The sequence below is a fragment of the Cydia pomonella genome, chromosome 20 (assembly GCF_033807575.1).
Source record: "Cydia pomonella isolate Wapato2018A chromosome 20, ilCydPomo1, whole genome shotgun sequence".
In the NCBI taxonomy this organism is placed as follows: domain Eukaryota; kingdom Metazoa; phylum Arthropoda; class Insecta; order Lepidoptera; family Tortricidae; genus Cydia; species Cydia pomonella.
Genome location: NC_084722.1, coordinates 14,274,226 through 14,298,064, shown reverse-complemented (window position 1 = coordinate 14,298,064; position 23,839 = coordinate 14,274,226). Strand labels below are relative to the sequence as shown.

General features: G+C 36.1%; 1 protein-coding gene across 1 annotated transcript in view; it reads right to left on the bottom strand.

The window, feature by feature from the left end:
- LOC133528844 (putative metabolite transport protein HI_1104) overlaps positions 1-23,839 on the bottom strand; it is a 59,548-nt gene that overhangs the window by 23,750 nt on the left and 11,959 nt on the right. The window contains exon 2 of the mRNA XM_061866328.1: positions 9,095-9,210. Within this exon, the coding sequence (XP_061722312.1) occupies positions 9,095-9,203 (109 nt within the window). The 5' untranslated portion in view covers positions 9,204-9,210. The remainder of the gene's footprint in view (positions 1-9,094; positions 9,211-23,839) is intronic.

Sequence of the window (23,839 nt, the reverse complement as noted above, 5' to 3'; positions counted from 1 at the left end):
AGGGGTATTTCGACTTCCGTAGGCTTATGACCGGAGGTCGTAAGTTCGACCTTTAAACCTCGGCCTGTATCAGGTTACCGGAAGATTCCAGAAGACTACTAGAAATTCTAGTCTTTTTGGTGAATAATCCTATTAAAGCCTAGTTTTCCCTCTGGGTTGGAAGGTCAGACGACAGTGGCTTTCATTAAAACTGGTGCATGCGCTAATTCTTGGCATAAGGTTGCCTAGGGTACTAGGCTAGTTACTATATTAGTTAGGTACTTAAATGATATTACACAACCCAATATTGACTTCTCATAAAAACCTAGATTTCAACTTCACGGTAGCTTAATATATTTACATCAACAATGACAAGTCTTAAGTCGCGAATTTAAACTTTTTGCAATCTACAGCGTGTATTTTTGATATAACCTCAAACTTAAACTAGACGTAGGTTTTAGTGCTATAAAACAATTCAGAAAGATTTTCTTTAGTTTAGTCTTCACTACCAGAGCATAATTAATTTTGGCATTTTTTTCGAGCGGCAATGTATTTCGTACATCATGATCACTTGTGTCAGTTGTGACGTCGCGTCATTAATGAGACGTTATGAGTTAAAACAAAGTATTGATACATTGCTTGCTGAATTATTTTGTATGAAAAAATTAAAGTCGTCCATTTTTTATAAAACCTATGAATGTGTGTTACTTACAGCCTAAACTAACTGCCCTTTGATTATGTGGTCGTATTAAAAATACGCGCTGTATTTTAATGATTACAGAGAAAAGTATATCATTAAATTGGGCTACTTCTTGGCATGAGATTGCCTATAGGGTTGGCTTGGCATGAGGGTGTTTTGGGGCTCCTTAATGAAACGTGGCAAAAAGGCAAAGACTTGATATTACATTACCCAATATTGACTTCTCATAAAACCTAGATTCCACCTTCACGGTACCTTAATATATTTACATCAACAATGACAAGACTTCAGTTTAGTTCCAACTTTTTGCAATCCATGTTAATGATTACCGAAATAAGTAAATCATTAAATCGGGCAAAAAGCGGAACATTTCGTGCTTTTTGTTTAATTACTAGGTTCGAGGCCGTTCAATGTCGAGGTTGGGCCGCAAAAAGTTATATCATGGCGTGCACAGGGTGGCCAGGCGTACGATAATTATCATACATGTACGATAATTTAGGCGCCGGTACGATATATGTTCCAATTATAGTTTTTTTTAATAAATATTATAGGACATTATCACACAAAGTGACTCCCACAGTAAGCTCAATGAGTCTTGTGTTGAGGGTACTTAGACAACGATATATGTAATATATACATATTTATAAATACATAGAAAACACCCAGGACCCATGACTCAGGAACAAATATCTGTGCTCATCAGCATCACACAAATAAATGCCCTTCGACCCCAGGACCATCGGCTACATAGGCAGGATAACTACCCACTAGGTCAGACCGGTTGTAAATGTACGATAATTGGAACACCGGTACGATATACGATCCAATGAGAATTATCGTACGCAAAAGTACGATAATTTCAACCCTTAGATCCAAAAAGTCTATTATGTGAAGCAAAATATGACACTTTCACTCAGAAATAGGCTACAATTAGCACTTTTTCAGCCTACGGCTCGATTAAAAATGTCAAGAAATCCTCGAAACCGTTTGAAACTATCACAAACTGCCGGAGATAAAAATTGAGTTTTTTTGAATATAAATGTTTATTTTGCAAGTAATTTTATGGACAGTGCCTTTTTGATAGGCGTACGATATTATTACATCGGTCCTAAAAATTTTACACTCAAATACGATAGTTGACTTCCGCTTACCTGGCAACCCTGAGCGTGCGCATGTCAGTGATTGATACGGCTTCTGTCTTGCGTTATGTTATTACACCTATGATATAATCTGTATCTTAAACGTTTGTAGATACTTTTTTTATACCACGACGGTGGAGAACAAGCATACGGCCCGCCTGGTGGTAAGCAGTCACCGTAACCTATGGACGCCTGCAACTCCAGAGGTATTACATGCGCGTTGCCGACCCTTTAAAAATCTGTACACTCCTTCTTTTCAGAACCTCATATTGTAGACCTTCGGGAAAAACCTCGGCAGGGAGCTCATTCCACAGCCGGAGCGTCCGTGGGAGGAAGTTTCTCTTAAACCGCACAGTGCGCGACCATTTAGGTTCTAGGGTGTGAAGAAAGTAGCCGTTGGGCATCATGACAAACAATTCTTCAATTAATGTTATTATATATACAGCGTGTATTTTGATACCACCGCATAATCAAAGGGTATTCATAAGTTTTATAAAAAATGGGCGACTATTATCACAAATTTGATTTAACTCAAAACGTCGCATTTGATGACGCGACGTCAAAACTGTCACAAATGACCATGATGAACGTAATACATTGCCGCTCGAAATATTTTCAAAAAAAATATTTATGCTCTATAAGTATGTAGTTAATACTAAATTTAAAAAAAAAATCAGAATTGTTTTATAGCAAAAATACACAGTGTAGGTATATCTGAATTTACGTTGTAATCGAGCTGGTTGGTGAAAAAAACACTTCTGGGAGAATGAACTCTTGAAGACAAAGTGGAAAAGCTCAGGGGACCGAGGCGAATGGCGACTCGGGACAGACTAAAAAAGTTGACATTGAAAATATCGCTTAGGGCCTCCGCTAGCTGGTGCGGGTGCACGGAGCGGACGAGCGGGTTAACAAAAAATAGTATTGGCGACGCCAACTGAAGCGGACGCGTGCGGCGGATTTCACCTACAAATAGCACCCGCGTGCGCGCACGCGGCGGGCGTCCGCGTCAGTTAGCGTAGGCCCTTATGTATGACTGGCGTCGCAGGCTTAACAGAAGACATGTACAGCGCTATTTTAGTGCATATCAATGCAATATTTCAAATATCAACGGATCATGATCCGATCACCCTGTGATCCGATTCGCCGCGGTCTACCCTACCTTTTTACACAACTTAGTAATATTTAACGAAGAACCGCTTTTCTACTTTGTAAAGTATCCGTGATCCTATTTAATATAAATAAATAAATATTTATAGGACATTATTACACAATTTGACTAAGTCCCACAGTAAGCTCAATAAGGCTTGTGTTGAGGGTACTTAGACAACGATATATATAATATATAAATATTCATAAATACTTAAATACATAGAAAACACCCATGACTCAGGAACAAATATCCATGCTCATCACACGAACAAATGCCCTTACCAGGATTTGAACCCGGGACCATCAGCTTCGTAGGCAGGGTCACTATACCCACTAGGCCAAACCGGTCGTCAATATGGTCAATATGGTCCCCGAACTTCAGCTTTAGGTATAGTACCATTATGTTAGTCAACTATGATAGATACGGCTAAGGAGTACGTAAACCTGTTTAAAAGTTTAAATAATATGTATGCACGTGTCATTTTTTGTGTACAATAAAAACATATCCGCCAGCCTACACAGCTTCAAAGTACACAAAAATTGCTAGTGAACATACTTCACTAATTATCACATGTTAATCAATTTCAGTTTATACGGCTCGGAATGCTGGGCAACATGTAACCAACACATAAATAAAATGCATGTTACAGAAATGCGCATGTCGCGTTAGTCGGGAGGAGTCCCACTGTTGGATAAAATATATAAGAGGTAGTTTCAAGGTCGCACCTATATCTGAGAAGCTTAAAGAAAATCGTCTCGGTGGTACGGGCATATTTTTTGTCGCCCAGAAGATCATAATTATGGTCAAGTTAGCCTTAAATATGCCGACACAAAAGCGAGGAAGTGGAAGACCACCTGCCACTTGGCTGACGACGGTCGAAAAAGACATGAAAGATGTTAATACAGACGCTGAAATAGCCAAAAATCGTATATTATGGAGGAAAAGGACAAAAAAGGCCGACCTCAAGTAAATGGGAAAAAGGTCAAGGAGGAAGAAGAATCCATTTGAGTTACCTCCTACCAATAAATAATTTAATTGTATGGCGTACATATTTACATGAACAATTGAAACGATAAATAAAATACATACGTAACAGTAAACTCAATACGCTTGTTCTGAGGGTAGGTACCTACTAGACGACGTATATAATTTATAGATATTGATAAATACAAAAATTGTTTGGCCTTTGTATAGAGGTCGGCCGACTTGGACGACATGCCCCATAAAAATAGTTATTTGTTTTACAAGGGGGCCAAGTTGTTTAATCGCTCGTGCTAATATTGATACTCGAGCAAGCGAAAGATTCCAAAATTGAATGTGAGCGTAGCGAGTGGTTCGAGAAGTGGAATCTTGAGCGTTCCGAGGGTTTCAAGGCACGAGGGTTAAATTTGCCTCAGAGTGAAACACAAAATTTTTCACCAAACCAATGGTAGGAAAATACTAACTATAAATTGCCATAAAAAATCAAACTATATCAAATCCAAACGAACGTAATAAAGAATCTATCATTAAAAATCATCATTTAAAAATAAATTTAACCAACTAACATAAGGAAACAACTCAAAATTTGCATTTGACTACTTTGCCCCACATGTGGATAAAATGCAATTTAAAATTTGTATGACCCAAATCCATTTTTCCCGGTCTATGTAGTAATGTACTATTTAAATATGTATTTTCTTTCAAAAAGTGTAAAGAGAACGTTATTTTACTAAGTAATTAACACAAATAAATAAAAAATGCCCTGACCAGGATATGAACCTGGGACGTCCTGCTTCGTAAGCAGGGTCACTAGGCTATAAGGCCGTTTTATATTGATCACTATTGAAAGAACTTAATCACGATTGTTCTAAGAAACTTGCGTTTTTACTTAGTTTCTGTTTTATTAGCATTTAAAGCGTAAAGGGTTTTTATTTGCTGGATAATGAATCACTTATTCAGTAGTAATAAACGAGCAATTACTTTTATTAGTCATCGTGTTCTTGAAATTTACAGTAGCCTCAGACTACGCTAAGTTTATACAGAGAAGACGGTAGTACGTGCAGGCATTAAACAAAAAAAAAAACAGAATAAGTAACTTAAAACGAGCAATATAGCGATAAACAATATACTAACGGTAGTAAACTTACGTAAATATGAACATATAATGTAAAAAATACTATGACTACGATGGACAATTACCTAACCAGAGAGCTTGTCGAAAAAGCGCTTGCGTAACATGCGCTTAGACATGAGCTTGGTTTGAGCCTGTCTGATGTTGAGTGGTAGATCATTCCAAACCCGGATCGCCTGAACGGTGTAGGAGTACAACACCAGTACGATGACAAGCAACAGTAAGCTAATATATTATGATGTGAATGATATGATACAATGAGTTGTCAAGTGTACCGTCCACACTGTTAAGTAACTGATTTTTTTAAACTCAAAATGAACTTCTAATATTTCTCGGCTGATCCGGTCATGTGACCGCTCTCTAGTCACGTGCTATTAGTAAACAAACATACGAGTACGAGTATGTGTTACGCAACAGCAACGCAATACGTTTGACGAGACGAAGTGCTTTCACTTTTCACGGAGATCTACCAATTGTACGAGTTTAGAAATTAACGAGATTTGTTATGCATAGTTACCTACTTACTATGTTTATTCTTTAGGTACTTACAGTAAGGAGTCAAACTACACCAGCGCATTGCTGCTAAATTTCATAAATCCAGGCATTTTTATATATTATTTCTTGTCAGTGGGAACAGGGAAGTGGAACTGGGCTGGGCATGTCTGCCGCATGCCTAATGATTTGTGGGCCAAAATAACCACGGAGTGGGTGCCCCACGAGTCAAACCGGGGATCCGGCGGACCTCGTCGGCGATGGCGGGATAACTTAAGTAGAATCCTTTTTGAGAGACTGGCCGGTCGTAGCTCAAAACCGGGACGAGTGGAAGAAGAGGGGGGAGGCATTTGCCCAGCAGTGGGACACAATAGGCTCGTAATAAATAATAATAATTTCTTGTCATATTAAAATAACAACATTATTGCAAAAATTAACTAAGTCCCACTGTAAGCTCAATGAGGCTTCTGTTATGGGTACTTAGACGACGATATATATATAATATATAAATACTTAAATACATATAAAACACCCATGGCTCAGGAACAATTATCCGTGCTTATCATTTAAAAAAAATGCTTAATTACGGAAACATTTTCGTTAAGGCAAAAAAAAAATACGGAAAAAATATTCAGTTCAACTTACGCTCGTCATAGGCAATTATTGAAATATATTCAAATTTTTCAACAGTGTCATGAAATAGTTTTTTTTAATGTATGTACCAATATAAATAGTCATATAAAAGCAATTAATGAAACATAAGGAAGTGTCAATTTGAATACGCAGTTTCAAAATGTTTGAACTAAGACACTGTGGGAAGTAAGTTATACATTAAATTAATTATGAGACCTGACCGTAGATTTAATAGAGTACCTACTAAAATTTAACCTTGACGAAACACTAAGATTTTAGGGTTCCTCTTATAATTACATAATACCAGAGTATTATATGTAAAGCCTGACCAGTAATATATGATCACGCGCCATATTGCGGAATTTCATCGCAACTAAATTTTTCATACTAAACTGGACTGTCACCCTATACATGAGAATAACAGCGCCCTCTTGACAGTGATCATATATTTCTGGTCGGGCTTTATAAGCACAGAATAAGTAATAGTACAATTGTACAGAAAAGAAACTTCCTACAAAACCGAATTTTGACAGCGATTCAGGGACGAATCATGCTGCCCCTTTCTAATGTATGGCACTATCCCTATCGGCTATTTAGGGTTGTCAAAATTCAAGTAATTATCTTATCTGTGGTTGTACACGCAAAGGGACGTCATATTGTGCCAACCCTAATAATTGCTCGGAGCCAGGGGTCGGACAAAAAGTGCGGATGACGTAAAAATGACGTACTTAATCTTGCACACAGGATGATGTTTGAGTTTGTATTTAAACTTCCGTGTGACATGTAGTAACAAAGTAGTATTAATGAAGTAACAAAATAATCGTAAATAAATCCATGGAATTAATAATACAGGTGGTAGGGTGATGTAGTGAATAAAATAAATTTCACGAAACTTGTTACCATAAGGTATAATTATTTGAAATTAGTTAGAACAAGTCTGTGGGATCCTCAGATAAATAGGTTTAATAGTCAAAAGTGGGAACAGTAGGTAAGATTAGCAGTATACGTGTTTGTCACGTACCTCCAAAAACGGAAAATTGCCACAATATTCGAGTAAAGATGACATTTTAGAGCGTTTTCTTATATATTAGTAAATATAAATTTTAGCTAAATATAATCGTGAGGATACAATAGCTAAACAATAACGAAGTCAATTTATTGTTCAGTCAGCGTCAAATACTTCGTAGCAGTCAAAGTAGCCAAATAGTTCGGTACACCATATATTTAGTATGGTGTACCGAACTATTTGGCCACTTTGACTGCTACGAAGTATTTGACGCTGACTGTTCATCTGATTGACAATGTGTCAGTCAAAAACGTACTTACTCATTTCAAGTGGCGATATCGTTTATTAAAGAGGTCAATAAAGAGATTGATAAATGATACGTGATAATTGTTTATGAAAATCAAAAATACTATTTGAAATCATCCTATAAGTGGTTTGACGTCATTCGCACTTTTTGTCCGACCCCTGCTCGGAGCAATGCTGATGGCCTACCGCGAACCACGTTCGACGAGTTACCTCTCTGTCGCACTTGTAATTTCGTTCGTAAGTGTGACAGGGAGGCAACACGTCGAACGTGGTTCGCGGTAAGCTCTCTGAGCCGAACGAAGCCGAGAATATACGAATGCTGTAGTTTCCCCTGATATAAGTTATATGATATACAGTGTGTATTTTTGATATAACCACAAACTTAAACTAGACGTCGGTTTTACTGCTATAAAACGATTCTGAAGATTTTTTCAATATAAAAAAATAAATAAATAAATAAAATTCGTTTATTTCAGACAGAATCCATAGAGTGAGTATTAATAATAATTACATAACACTTAAGCTACGAGTATATAGTCTTTAACTACCCAAGCATAGGTATTTAAGTTTTGATAATTTTTCTAGCGGTAATGTATTCCGAACATCTTGGTCACTACTGTCACTTGTGACAGTTGTGACGTCGCATCATTAAATGCGACGTTTTGAGTTAAAACAAATTAGTGATACATTGCTTGTTGAATTATTTTATATGGAAAAATAAAACTCGTCCATTTTTTATAAGACCTATTGAAGCCTAAAATACCTTTTGATTATGCGGTCGTATCAAAACCATACGCTGTATTTAGTTTCAATATAAAAAACACAATATAATATAAATACTACCATAACTTCGGAAATAATAATATTATAATAAATAAAATCTAGCTAGGTCTATCTCTCCCCTTTCGTAAGATCTTAATGTAGGTAACATTAGAATTAGATTTTGTTTTAAATGTATTTATTTTTAATATAAAAAAAATATTCGTGACGATCACAAAACATGTACGAACACGTGCAGATGACAAAAGAAAATAAAGAGGAAGTCATAAAGTGTGCATAACGAAATGGACCCAACTCAGCATAATTAGCTAGCTATAAAGCCTGAAGAAAACTAAGCTCAGAAGAATGAGCTATCTTTGCTGCTTATATTGCAGTGATAGGGTTTGACAAATGTCGATTTTCGACGTTAGCTCTATTAGGCCCCTAAACTATAAATATGTGTAAGTACACAATACTGCAAAAGTACATACCCATTATATGAAATTTAATAAAGTGGGTGTGCATGTTTTCAACTGTCTTTTTCTGTACAATTAAGAGGGAGGAATAGCTTTGGGATTCTAACGAAATAACGGTACTTTTTCTATGAAATTCCATTTCGGGAGAAAACGGTTTCCACTAACTAAATCATAACTAATCACTTTGATTTTGATGTCGTTCGATTCAGCATAAGTTCTAGGTTTCGTTTAAAAAAAAAAAACATTTTTTTTTGTTTTGCAAATTTTGATAAAAGGAAAAAAGGAGAATGGAAAATATTTAGAAATGGAAAAACGTTTTCTCTTTTTGTATGTAAACTTACCAATAAGGTAATGTCCAAGCTCTCCAAGTATGTAGCCTGTGGACACCAGCCCCAGCACGTACCACTTGTAGAACGGACGCAACTTCGCCCAAATACCGCCGTGAAACATTTTGAATCTGGAACAACAGAAAACCTAATTAGAATAGAATAGAATAATAATAGACATAACATAATAATAATACACAGTAATAGACATACATAAAAGAAAACATAGTGAGAGTAAAGTGTCACGAAATGGCCTCATCTCAGCATCTTGCTGGCGACTTGCAGCGCTGATCTTCCGATGAGACCATCGAGTGCGAAATAATCGCGGAAGGTAACAGACAAAAGGAAAGAAACATAAAATAAACATGACGAACATACTTAACACTAAGTTTAAATAAAATTGCACGGACAATTGACAAGATATTCAAATAATAAATATTAATTCAGCCTATACAGGTGTTTATTTAGTCACCTGCAATAATTTACGTGGTGAATATATAGGTCATACTGAGCAACTTTTACTATGTGACCAAAGTCGAAATCGCGAAAAAAAAAAATTCTCAGTGGGCTTGAGCTATAGTCCCCACGCAGGTTTCCTCACGATGTTTTCCTTCACCGGAAAGCTAGTGGTAAACATCAAATCATATTCCGTTTCGAAAAACTCATTAGTTTGAGCTAGGATTTGAACCCGCGACCTCCGAATTGAAATTCGGAAGTCAGATTCACTCGGCCACCACCGACCGCTTGGGCTGCTTTTAGCAAGATATTAATTAAATTAATGTACTCAGTAGATCATCTGTTTAAAGAATATATATTTTTGGATTAAAGGAAAAGGTCCCTGCCTCAGGCGAGGTTCGAACTCGTGGATCTTTTTTTCCCTTCATTCTAAAAATGGTAAGTAGTAAGTGGCCTCTATCAAACGCGTGGAGTTGAAAAGTGACAGTTATTTGAACACGTGTATAAAATCTATAATATACGCCTGCTGGACAGTGTAAAAAGCGTCTACGTGCGTTTTTACAGTGCCCGATCCGATATCGGAGAAACAAAAAGTAAAAAAGTGGCTTTTTATATTTTTTTGTTACCATTGTTTGTTGTTAAAATAAAACAAAACCTAAAGTCAGCCCAATTAGATCCCCAGACGACCCAGGATAGAATGGCCTGGCAAAGATTGATTAGGAGAGCCGACCCCAACTGAAATGGGACAAGGCGAGGACAAAGAAGAGAGAGAAGAAAGATTATTGTTTGTTGTTCAAGAGTACGCTTTAATGGAGAAATAAAAGGACCTATTTATGATAAAGGAGGCCCACAAGCAAACGAATCGTCTGATGGCAAGCAATTACCGTCGCCAATGGACATCTGCAACGCCAGGGCATGGAGAGTTTGAGAAAAAATGAGGTTCTTTCTCCATACATTATAATATTGTTTTTTTTTTTACCGCCGATACGATTTGTTTTAAATTGATAAGATTTTTTTGAGTAAAATTTTCTATCAAATGCGATTTTTTTGTAGCAAAATAAGCAATGTCTTTATTTCATAATACAGATATACAATTTACAGACGAACACTTTAAAAAGAACAAACACAGATAAAACTTACAACTAATTATAAATCTAAAACAAGCAATAACTAGATACAATTAAAATATTAAAAATAAAAATCATAAATAAACTAAATATAAAAAACCCTCCAAATGCCTCCAATGCAATGTCTCACTTTTCTCGATTTGCGACCACATGCGACAAGTACACGTTCCACAGTTTGGCTGTACGAGGCAAGAAGTTGATGCCATGGGGAATTTTCTTGCAGTGGTTTATCTCCAAAGGTCATTCGACATTCGACATCTGTACCCCTAGTGTAAATATAGTCGATAGCGAAACGTGACGTACGCGTTTGCGTTAAGCCTCATTTTGTATGGGTTTTTGAACAGCGCGCCAAGCGGGACGTTTTGGAAAGTCAAAAATCTCATATAAAATGACACTTAACGCAAACGCGTACGTCACGTTTCGCTGTCGAAAATATTTACACTAGGGGTACTGTTCGAACAATGTGAAAACGCTCTAAGCACCACGTTGCGTGCAAGCAGTTGACTGACGATATTGATTACCTATTGTTCGCTACGGAACCCGCTTGACCTGTCGAGATTTGCATCGCACCGTTTTTAAGTACCTTCGGCCTTTGAGTAGCTCAACTCACGTAATCAATGATGCTACTTCATTAGTGATTTTAACCGACTTTAACTATTTGTCTGCCAAGACGTCGACTGACGCGGGCGGTTCAGCCTAATATCAACCTTCGTGTATTGCGACAAGGTTCACATTGACGCGTCGCACTTGGTAAAAAGGTTCTCAATTCGTCAGGGTCTTATTTTACCGAAAACAGCTGGCCTATTTAGTTTTATTTTTATTTGGAAGCATAAAATGAAAATATCAAAACAGTTACCCGATATACCTTTCACAGTTGCTCTTATTCCATCAGTATTTCCAAAATAGGGTACCTATACAATACACTTAGGAAATGACAAAGTAACTTAGTGTGAGTGTGACCACCTTGTCAAGTAATTTTAATAAACAAAATAATCGTATAGGATTTTCGTATTAGTTTAAATTATAATCTGTAACGCGCCCAGTTACTAAACATGTACATGAACTAAGCTTAAATTGGATATGAACTATCTGAATTGGATAATTTGTCACAAAACAAGGCCTGTTAGTTACATAAAAAGCTACTTAAGTACGCTTGAAGTTCGCCTTGCTCACATGTAATTAAGAGCCATTTTATTATTTACTAACCATGTCACGAACATAGTTGTAAAAATGTCAACTTGGTGGCCATTCATAAGAACTATGTTAGTAGTTTCTGGTGACCGATTTAGATTGAAGAATTTGTTTCTGAAATGAGGAAAACGAGCAGACCAATCGTCTGATAGTAAGTGATTACCTGCAACACCAGAGAGGTTAATTGTAAGTGCATTTTTGAAATTTGAGTTGAGAATACGCTCTTTTCTTGAAGGTTTGAAGGACGTATCGGTCTGGAAATACCGTGGACGATAGTTCATTCCACAGGTTGGCTATAGCGGCAGGAAATTTCTGGAGAAACGCGCGGTTAAGGTTTTGATATTATTTTAAAAGAAAGAAAAATAGATTTACATTTGTTTAAGTCACACCATTTAATAACATAAAAGAGGTATTTACGGAAGGTGGAGATAAGAAATACAATCTCCATATAGCAAAAAGTGTCCGTCAAAAACCTAGACCTACACTAACTCCTAGGTTCTTAGCTACTCTAGCGCTACTCTGGAGAGATTTGGAACTATTATTTATAGCAGGACACTTTTGCAACAGTTCTGCCTATGGAGATTGTATTCCCTGCCTCCACGTTCCATAGGTACCCTCTTTAGTAATAGTGACGGACGATAAAAAGGACTCGGCTTAATGCCACGGTGGTTTTGATACGACCTTAAAGATCGCTCACGTTCATTGGTGCATGAGAAATGAAATTGAATTCGTGCGTGAGACGCCCGCCACTCACCAAGACGATCGTCAAGGTGTAAATCAGTTCAAAAACCATAACAAGTTGTTAATCTGAATCTGGCTCCTATTCGCATATAAACGAAATGACTTCTATGGTTAGATTAGAATATGTAAAGAAGCGGAATAAGTAGTGTTTTAATCGCCAATGCGTGGCTCAGCGTTTGCAAATATTACTAAGTTAATAGCCATTAACTAGCAATTTGGTATTTAATAAAGTTAACCAGTTGAATTGTAAATGAGCTACCTATTATAATAGTCTTAATTGGGCAAATGTATGTGAAGCATAATATAAGGATGCTGAATTGATGACACATTTTGAAGTTTATAAAAAAAATCTAGTTGAAGGGACAGAAAATAAGCAATTAATCAAAATATATTTGCACTAAAAATATATGAAATACAAAATGTTAAAACAATAGGTACAAGACCACATATGTCGTCATCAACTTGTGGAACGTTTCCAAAAAGTTGGAAAAGTTCTTGGGCATTTCAGGCAATTTTCAATCGAAACAAAACAAACTTAAATTGTAGAAATGAAAAATTTCGGTTCCTATACAAAAATATAAGTAATTTCCAAAATTTCGCAATTTTGGAATCTTTCCGACGGCACATCAGGCCGCGTAGCCAACATGCCAATCGCTTACACTCCGTAGCGACTGCCATTGTTGTACTAAGAGCCTTATCAATCACAATTGCGATTTGTGAGCGAGTTGAAAGCGAAGCGAGTAAGCGAGCGAGAAGCGAGGCCCTTATATGGAAGAGTGATAGAGAGACACAAATCATTTCGTTGTCGTAGCGATAGCGATTGTCACCTTGGCTAGGCCGGCGGCCTGCAGGTACCGTATAGGTCCCTGCTTAGTGCCATCACTTTCATTTAGGGCTGCCATCCGTCCGGGTTTTCCCGGATTTGTCCTAGTTTGGAGGCCGTCCGGGGGGGCTGTCAAGAAGTGTCCGGGGAAAACCCGGACACTTTTCATGTAAGGAAGCACATTAAAACTACATGTAAAATTAAAGATCTTGTTTTTTAAAAATATTATTTTCGGACTAATCCGGGGGAAAAATGCGATTTACGCCAAATGTCCGGGTTTTTTTAAATCTTTGTCCGGGTTTGGCGAAATTCGAGATGGCAGCCCTACTTTCATTTGACTTTAACTTTTTAAGAATTTGACTTAAAAATAGGAAATCCATAATACCACAATTCCACCAACATCAGTGACCCAAATGAGAAGCTACAATGACATAATTAAATGCATTTGTCGTTGCGTGTAGCTATTGTGTTGTCACATTGTGTATTAAAGGACACAAATGTGATTCACAAGTCGCTACGCTTATTTTTTTAATCGATGCCAATCAAGTATACGTTCCGCCTGATGGTTACAGGAACCTGCAACCCTAATTTTTATTAATTAATTTCTTAAATAATTTACTTACGGCTAAGTATACAAAAGTATATATAATCCTCTATAAATAATATAAATATCCTGATTTCCAATGAAGCTGAAAATTTGCAAACATATGTAAGTCCGGTGGCAATGCAATATTATGACACCATCGAGCTGATCTGATGATGGTTGGATGGCTGATGGAGACAGGAGATTGCCATAGGAACTATGTGATGAAACAACGCAATGAAAGATTAATACAGGCAGTGAAAAAAACTTGTACCAAAAAAGAAATTTTTGACAAAAACTTATTTAATCGATCACTAACACTGGTAAGTTTTTGCCACCAAAAAACCGGTTTATGTTATAAATTAAGGATCAACTTATATAAGTTACTCACGTAGGTAAAACAAAGTGCCTTGTGAATAATATAAAGGTTATGAAACGTCCGATGATGTGAAATAATATCAATTAGTGTTGACTTGGCCGTGAAGTACTTCCGGATGAGTATATCTTATAGGTATTCCTGTTGGGTAATAATCATTGAAGAGAACCCTTCAGTTCCTGAAAATTAAGTAAGGAAACCATTTAAACTGACATGGTCAGTGTAATTGTATTTTTTAAATTTGACGGTGGAAATCGCATAAAAAAGTATTGGTCGCCCGCATCCCTATTACTATCACTACATTTTATAAATAAATGAATAAAATAATGTATGTATCATTATTATTAATAAACAGATACCTATTGTATAGTCTCTAGGATAAATGTACATAAAATTTGGAGATGTATAAGGTCCCCAATGTTAAAGGAAATACTAATTAGGGTGGTCCAACTTTGTATGGAGAAAAAAAAGTGGAATACATTTTATTTTCAAAAGGCTCCCTTTATTATATTATAGAATAGTATAGTATACTATGTGCCAAATTTGAACTCGTGGTCGCTAAGATTTTAAATATAAATGACAAAATACAAAGTAACCTAAAAGCAAAAAAATCGACCGCCATATTTTTAACATACTTATAATATAACTAATAGATAAAATGTATAAAGAGCCCTTAAAGTCATTTCCAAAGCAGAATCATTGATGGGTCAATTTATTTTAATACAATTTTGTATAGCAGAATTGTTCATTTATACCTCTAAATGATGTTTAATTGGTCTACATTTTGCTATGAATACTTTTTACGTATATTGAAATAAAAAAACCCGTGTGAATATGGCATTTTCATGACTTTATATTTTTGGACCACCCTAATACTAACAGGTATAAGATTTGGAGGTGTAGTCTCTCCAATGTTAACGAGGTGGGCCAGAATACATATCATGGGCACGAAATCATCGTAGGCACATATCAGCCTTAAGAACAGGGGGCCTAGTCAAGAGATCGAAACGCCGGTGCTAGCTTAGCTTGGCTAGATGTAGCTTTATTTGACGTTCATAAGCATTGTAAAATGCCTACTTGAATAATAAAATATCTTTATCTCTCTATGTTAACGGAACCAATCATGGGACATTTAAGAAAAAATATTGAGTATTTTTGATATTTCACCGACAACTGTAAAAATTTTACCGCTTTATGCTTTAAAAGTTGAATGGCCAATTCGTTCTTTATGTTTTCTATGAATTTAATGAAAGCTACTGCAATTGGTTTCATATTATTAACCAATTAAAACTATGGTTTTTTGCTCCAGTCATGAGATTTATGGCGCCCTTAATTTTCAAATTAACAATCAATGAAAAATTTAACTTAAGCAGCTCTTTGGCTCTTGTTCATGGTAAAATGTTACCAGCGATTAAAAACTGATGGTAAATACTTGTATTACAGGATTTGTCTATGCCATCCCAGCACTATAGGGCTAAGATGGTCGGCTCTTTATCATTTGTCACCATGCCTGTAACGTTCATACAAGTATGTAAGCACGAAAGTGACGGCCATAGTGACAAGTGATAAAAATCGAACCATGATACTACCGCAGATGCCTGTTCCATAATAGGGGTGTTTACTATATTGCAATAATATGGAAGAGTCATAGAGATACATTAGCGTTTTGTTCCCTACAGCACACACAATTGGCTAGGCCCCCAGGCTTGTTTATCATTACAGTAAGGTTAATCCTTGAACTTGCAATGTCGCGGCTGAGCTCTCACGGCCCTGATACGATTCCACTATGAATATCGCTTCCTACTTCTGAATTTCATGGTTTTTATTATAATTGGTGTCGTGACTTGACACAATTATTGTTGTAGATAATTAATGGCATTTGATTTGTTAACAGGATATGCAAATGTTGGTAGAACAGCCGCTTATGGTGAGTTATAAGGTTATAACGTAGTACGGTAGTCTGTTCGGAAAGAGAAGAGTCGTGGAATGTATTGGGCCCCATACATTCCACTACTCTTCTTTTCCCGCACAGACTCTAGATAGGTCGCGGGTTAAAACCAATGAGTTTTTTGGAACTTATGTACGAAACATCATTTGGTATTTACCAGTCGTGAGGAAACCGGACTTATCCCAATAAGGCCTAATTTACCCTTCTAGGTTGGAAGGTCAGATGACAGTCGCTTTCTTAAAAACTTATTCCTACGCCAATTCTCGGGATTAGTTGCCAAGCGGAGCCCAGGCTCCCGTAAGCCGTGGCAAAAGGCCGGGACAACGTGAGGAAGAAGAAGAAGAACGTAGTAAGGTAGAGCGAGGTGAATCGAATCGAGATGAAAAATCTGTTTGTTTTTGAAATACTCTAATAAATATAATAACAACACATCCGTGAAATACAAGTCACAATACTATTTTAAATCAAAAATTTCTGGACATATTTCGCTACATATCGAGAACCTACAACGCGAGCACGCGCACTTTAATATACCCTAATAATTTGTAATAATGAGCACAGACTAACCTTCTTAAACCAACTGCACTCTCTGACCCACAAAACAAATACTGACCAAACACAAAACATAACCTATAATATAAAAGACACTCGTCCTTCCCAAAACCGATGAAGCTCGAACTTCAACTTTTTTTTGCCATCATTATAATTTCTATATTATTTTTTAAGGTTAAATATGTAACTGGATTGTCTGAAGTTATTCTCTGTGACGGTTACGGCTTGGTTTAACTGGGGTATGAAAAAAAGGCAAAAAGTCGTGAACGCTCTGTTCTTGTGGTACTCTATGATTGTTGTTGGAGCGTGTAATTGGATTGATTAAATGCCTATTATTGGAACGAGTCAGTGCTAGGTACAGTGTGGAATTTAATATCTCATAATCCTTGAAAAAATCTCATATAATCTTATTTAGGAAGACTTGATGAGGAAATATAATATAATATCTGTAAACAAATCGTCCACTGGCTGGCACGGCGCGGCGGCGGCGGCGCGCACACTGTCCCATAGAAAGGTACTTGTTTTGTGAGATGGGTCATAGGCTGTGTGTGTCTAGCACCTGCATTTGACTTTTGGTTAGTATAATTTGTATTTTATTTTGTACACGGTGTAACACGACATGAGGAACCTGAACGATTTTAACCACGTATTTCTAAGGCCAAAAGAAGCGAAAAATGTTATATGAAATTATGTAAATTACGCCAGTTTTTTTGGTTTAACAAAATAAAAAGTACAGTCAGCTGCAAAGAAAAGTGACCCCCCCTGCATAGAAGTTTGTATGCAAAGGTGCTAAGCGAATGGTATTGCTAACATATAAAGTAAATTTTATTGGTCAAAGTGGCACTTAAAATGAAAATTTTACTTTTTTTTCGTAAAACCTACTTGTAGCAAAGTGTTATTTGTCACTTTTTGATATCTATCAATAAGGTTATTTACTCTACGCCATCGGGAATACACAGTTAAAATCTTTCGGATGTAATTTGTTTTTGTATAGTTGTAATTACTTTAATTATTAGGTGTATTGGCATATGCTGCGATGCCGTGCCTGGCATGGAAACTACCCCATACCCCTCTTGTATAGTCGACGTTAAAGATATGTTTACATTTTTCGCCTCATTAAATAACACCGGAGAAAGGTGTAGATAGGTATGTATTTGACGTACCTACCTACATAATTATAGGTGGCCAAAAAATACATTCAATTTTTTTTTCTCCTGCTCGTAAAATTGACATTTAAGTCGCGTGTAAGCGACATAAAATTGCTTATTATGCTCTAGAGCTTAAAGTAAAATCATCTATCACGACTCTTATTACGTTAGCAAAAATCTGCTATACAAAGTAATACAAACTGCCCCCGGCCGGCCCGATCACAATTTTCTTTAGTCTTGAACAAATACGGTAAAATAACCTACATTATGGGAATTTTTTGTAAATTTTCCTCGCAATCGAAGTGAAAAGCAGAGTGTTATAACTCAGGCATAAATGTCTATTTTTATCCTCGACTATATTGGCTCGGATGATAATGCATCGCTTTATGCGCTTGTTGTACAATCTAGTATTTTAGGAATATTTTTTATATTTCAACATCTTTCACAAAACATAATTAAAAATTAAAACTACAATCAATAAAATCATCAACAATTTTGGCCACCATTATTATGGTGGTGGTGGTGATATCCTTCGTATACAAATATTTAGGTATATTAAATGACCCATTTCCTCGCAAGCAAGTGTATTTAACGCAATAAGCCGTATGAAGCAGGTCAGCTACAGACCACCGACCGCAGCTACGTGGGTTCACCAAGGTTGGCATCACATTATACAGGTATGTGGCATCTGACATGTATCCTTTATGAATGGCACTCACCTTAATTAATATATTCTGAGTAGTTGTTAAAAATGTCAAGTGACACATAATGATGCTTACGCTTGAGGACCAGGGTTCGTGTTTTTCTCTCACTCTCACTCAGCATAAGCATAAACGAGATGGATGTGCGTGCGCGGGACCGCGGATATCACGATTTTTTTTTTTTTTTTGTGTTTCAATAGAGTCCCTCCAGCATAATATTACTCATTTTTGTAGAAATAATTTTCATAGTTTTAATTTTTGTGCAAAATGTATTATCATTTTTTAAAGTGCATTTTAGACCTATGTTCGTGATTTTTTTCTATCGTACGAAAGCCAAAAACTCAGGATTCGAATCGCTGAAGTGTCTAAAGAAAGGCTTCAAGATTGCTAATTAAATTTTTGGCAACCGTGCTGTGATCCAAAAAAGCGCTACAACTTTTCAAAAACTCCGTCCTCTGAGTCTACTGCACCTTAAAGATTTTTGTTGGCCCTTACGAGCATGTACACTTGCCTTAGGGCTTATTTATTATAGTGTTTAGTATGAGTCTATGAAGGAGAGAGTCATGGATGTTTTCTATGTGTTTAAGTAGTTGTATATTATATATATCGTTGTCCGAGTTCCCACAACACAAGCCTATTCTAGTTAATTTGTGAACCTAAAAATGTCCTTATAATATTTTAATATTTATTTTATACATTTGATAGTAAACGCAAGTACTGTCCCAGACGATAGATATTCGAAATGCAGTGGCATTCAATATAAATAGATATATCAATGTTTTGAATTGTTTGCTGGATTTCAATATTATGTCCGAATTACAACAACGCTATAACGAGTAATTACTTTTTACGAAAAAAAATGAACATCAACTATACCATTCAGTACCCCTAGTGTAAATAAATTCGATTTCCAAACGTGACGTACGCGTTTGCGTTTGTCTCATTTTGTATTGGATTTCGAAAGAGCGCGCCAAGCGGGACGTTTTGGAAACTCAAAATCCTATACAAAATGAGACTTAACGCAAACGCGTTCGTCACGTTATGATGTCGATCAAAGTTACACTATGGGTACAGAGCTCCTAGTGTAATTTTATTCGATAGCGAAACGTGACGTATGCGTTTGCGTTAAGTGTCCTTTTGTATGAGATTTTGAGTTTCCAAAACGTCCCGATTGGCGCGCTGTTTCTAAATCCCATACAAAATGAGACTTAACGCAAACGCGTACCTCACGTTTCGCTATTGGTACAGTTTTTTTTTTAAATATACGGAGAAGTCGGAGTTTAAAAAAACACCGTTCATAGAGTTCATGAAGAAAACGAAAGCTAAATTATTTGTAGTCTTGACGCGCGCAACTGAGCCCTACGGTACCCATTCGACTGGTTTCAGGCATTTTGACAGGCTGTCTATTTAGCTGACTCATAACAACGCACGGCCGCGACCTTGACACGGTTATTAGCTGATAGCCCAGAATGCGAAGATGATATAACTGGCATTGTTAGCGATAATTGGTTGTACGTGATGCTACGAGCTTCGACCGTTATTGTACGCAAAATCATGAAACGAATAACTACATTTATTAAATTATGCTGTATTTCTAATTTAAACAAATACAACAAAAACTACTCCTACAAGAATTTTTAAATTATGCTACTTAATAAAATATAAAAGATAACGTTAAACTTATCGTTTGGCGAACCTAATATAAGTTTCAAATGTAGGTACCATATTTTTTAGGAAAATAAATAAAAAAATACATATTATACCCACCTATGTTAAGTTCCCCAGGTCTGCCATCTATGGGACAGGGCTCAGAAGACTGTCCTTATTCCCACGATGAATGGAGATGCCAATTCTTCGGCCTAGAAATGAGCCAGGGGCCTTTTTTAGGCCCTGAAAGAAGTTATGAGCATCGCGACTCCAATGCCCTAACTCAAGATATAATTTGCATTTCCTATTCTCGATGCCAAACAAAAACTAGGGACACGGGATTCGAACCTGGACTCAAATAAAGCAAAATACATTGTCTAGAGATATACGTACAACTATGTACGCATAATTATCTGTACTTTTTGTCATCATAAGCTAATTCTCTGTCGAAGCTTATACATCAATGTCGCGATAGAAGTCGTGTCGTGGAAACATCATGTCATGCGACTATCGCGCGATCTTGTCACGATATATTATGCCATGAGACGGTGGGCGAGGACTAACTTGATTATATGATAAATCATGCATGAATGGCTAGTGCGAGCTTTATTACCGACAATATAATTATGTGTGTATTATACGTCTAGTTAATAATCTAGTTAAAAATACATACATGCAACAATCTAGCCACGCCGTTTTGTCGACAAAATGGTGTTTAGTTTTTAAGGTTATTTATGTTAGTTTATAAGCTATATGTAATATGGCCATTGTTGACTGGTTAAAAAAAAAAAATACCTGTAGATGTATTTAGAGCAAACGAATTATAGAAATTATAGGAGGGTGAGCTTTTCGTATATCCAAATGATGTTTTATTACTGGTGAAAAAAATCAACAAGATTTAAAATTGAATACTAGTATAATGATCACTGATCAAAAGTGGTTAGATTGACAGACAGACGGACATAACGAAACTATTAGGGTTCCTAGTTGACTAAGGAACCTAAAAAAAGGATAATATGAGGTATATTGTCTCAATTGCCAAGAAAACAGTTTCATAACTTTTATATGATGTTTGTTTATTAAACGCCCCCCCCCCCCCCATTGCCATTTATCATCACGGAATAATACCATCCATTTCTTTATCTTTTAGTGTCGTATGACAGTCAATCTAATCATGTCCCTGTCAATCAAGTGTCTAAACTAAACGTCAATTAACTGGAAACAAAAGACATTATTTCCTACTCAAACTAGATCCAATATCAAACCGAGGTCGTTAGTGCTGGGAAACATTAAGATTGCTAATACTAGTTATAGTTATACTATATGAGCGGAAGGTATCATAAACTTCCTAACATTTCCAACAGCTGTTTATGAGTAATTTATGGAAAATAGTATATCACTGTTTTCATTTTCATAATTTGATATTAGGTATTTGGATACCAGAACTGTCCCAAATTTACCACCCATTTCTCGTAGCTTGAAGTGGTTCGCATAATATTACACACGGTAGCTGCTAACAGGAAACAGTAAAAGTTTTCTAAAGCTCAACGAGGGTGCGGAGTGTTAGGGTCGGCTAGAGCGATAGGCTACAGAGACTGCTTACAATCAGGCGGGCCGTATGCTTGTTTGCCATAATTTTCCTACTAATATAATATAATATATTCCTAAACTAATAAATATTGGTACCTGCTAGATGTTCAAACAAAGTGCCTACCATGCCCAAATCTAAGTTTATGACAATTCTTACCGCTGTATTTTTTTAAATATTCATGATGATATTTTTGATACCTATAGTTCTAAGTATACTCGTAGTGGAAACAAGGGATGCAGAGCCGTATTTGAGCAAATACGGTGAAACTTAAATGTCTCATTAGACTATTAAACAGAACTTGACTCAAATGCTCTTGTGCAGACAATGCAGTCTAAATAAATACCAACTGAATACCAACACAGTTTGTGCGCATGCTGGCTAGGTGTGAAGGCGAACAACGGACGGACAGACAAATTATCGCTTAGCTTTGATTCATGAGGTCAACACTGTGTGGTGGCATTAGCGATTTGCTGATAAAACACTACAAGTCTAGGACCTTACATTGACACATCACACAGTCGATGATAATAATTCATCTATGTAGGACCGAGACTATGTATCCGAACGATCATTTAGTTTGTTTTTTTTTTTAATTTTTGACAAGTGGCAGATAGATTTGCCACGGTGTTTGAAGAAAAATTACATTGACAACCAGAGGCCACGATTCAGAATTCAGAAGCTCAAGCTGTTGAAGTTGATAAGATTTATGTTGTTTACTTTGTAAATAAACTTTTGTAAACTGATTCGATGTTTTAGTTAGTCGTCTTTTATTAATAATTAAGTGAAAATCAGATACAACCTTGGGAATGTCCTGCACTTTTTGTTGTTTTTTTAAAAAGTTATTACCCTTTTAATTGCTTTGAAAAATGTTGAACTGGCAAATATCTTAGCCACAACTTGAGTAATTTGAGTAATTTACTTTTAAAACGTTCTACTATATTTACCATTTTGTTTCTAATGATTAGTATTATATATTACATCGGTTAAAAAATCACATTTTTCTATTAAAATATAAGCTTGTTTCCATACTTTTGGCCTTGGGTGTATAATAATGCGGAACCCCGTTAATTCAAGTTTTATTCGTAATCTGTACTTCTAAGATAAACGATCGATTATAAACTATTTGCCTGGTCACCAAGTGCATGATTGAATATCATCCATATTTCCTATTAGCCTATACCTATAAGTCCTATAACATAGTATTGGCAGCAATTATTGTAATTTATAAGCAGCCTTCGTTTCTCATTTGAAATAACATAACAAGATACCGCATAAATAAATAAATGCATTTGTTTGAAGGTGTATAGATTTAAATAGCCTCACTCACCTTACTATGCAGGCTTATTTAAAATCGTATTTTTAATTAGTTATAATAAATTAATAAAATAATACTAGTCATATGGGCCATTTAATTAAAAGTTGTAGGAACACTACCGGAACCGAATTTTTGTGTTATTTCTATGTACTCAAAATCACGAGCTTTTTCGATCTTAATAGAAGAAAAAAATGCTCAAGATTTTTGTTACCATTCCGTTACTATTTTTCATAGTTTGTATGACGGTAACGAAATGGATCCGTATCCGGTTTTCCTGTCTATTGCCGCAATACAAATATAATATTTAAAGTAGAAAAAAATGCATAAATATTGAAATTAATAGTTTATGAATTTCTGTTCTCGCTACAACAGAAAAAAATGTAAAAAGTGGGAATATCATACAAATAATGATGTTCCGTAGAGGAACAGATTAGTATTAATTAATTTATATATATATATTTGAATAGGTATTTTTTTCGTACGTACAAAGCAACACAATTAAGAAAGAATACATTTATCGTGTTATGTGGCGGCATCTTTTGAGATGACAACTAACAAGAT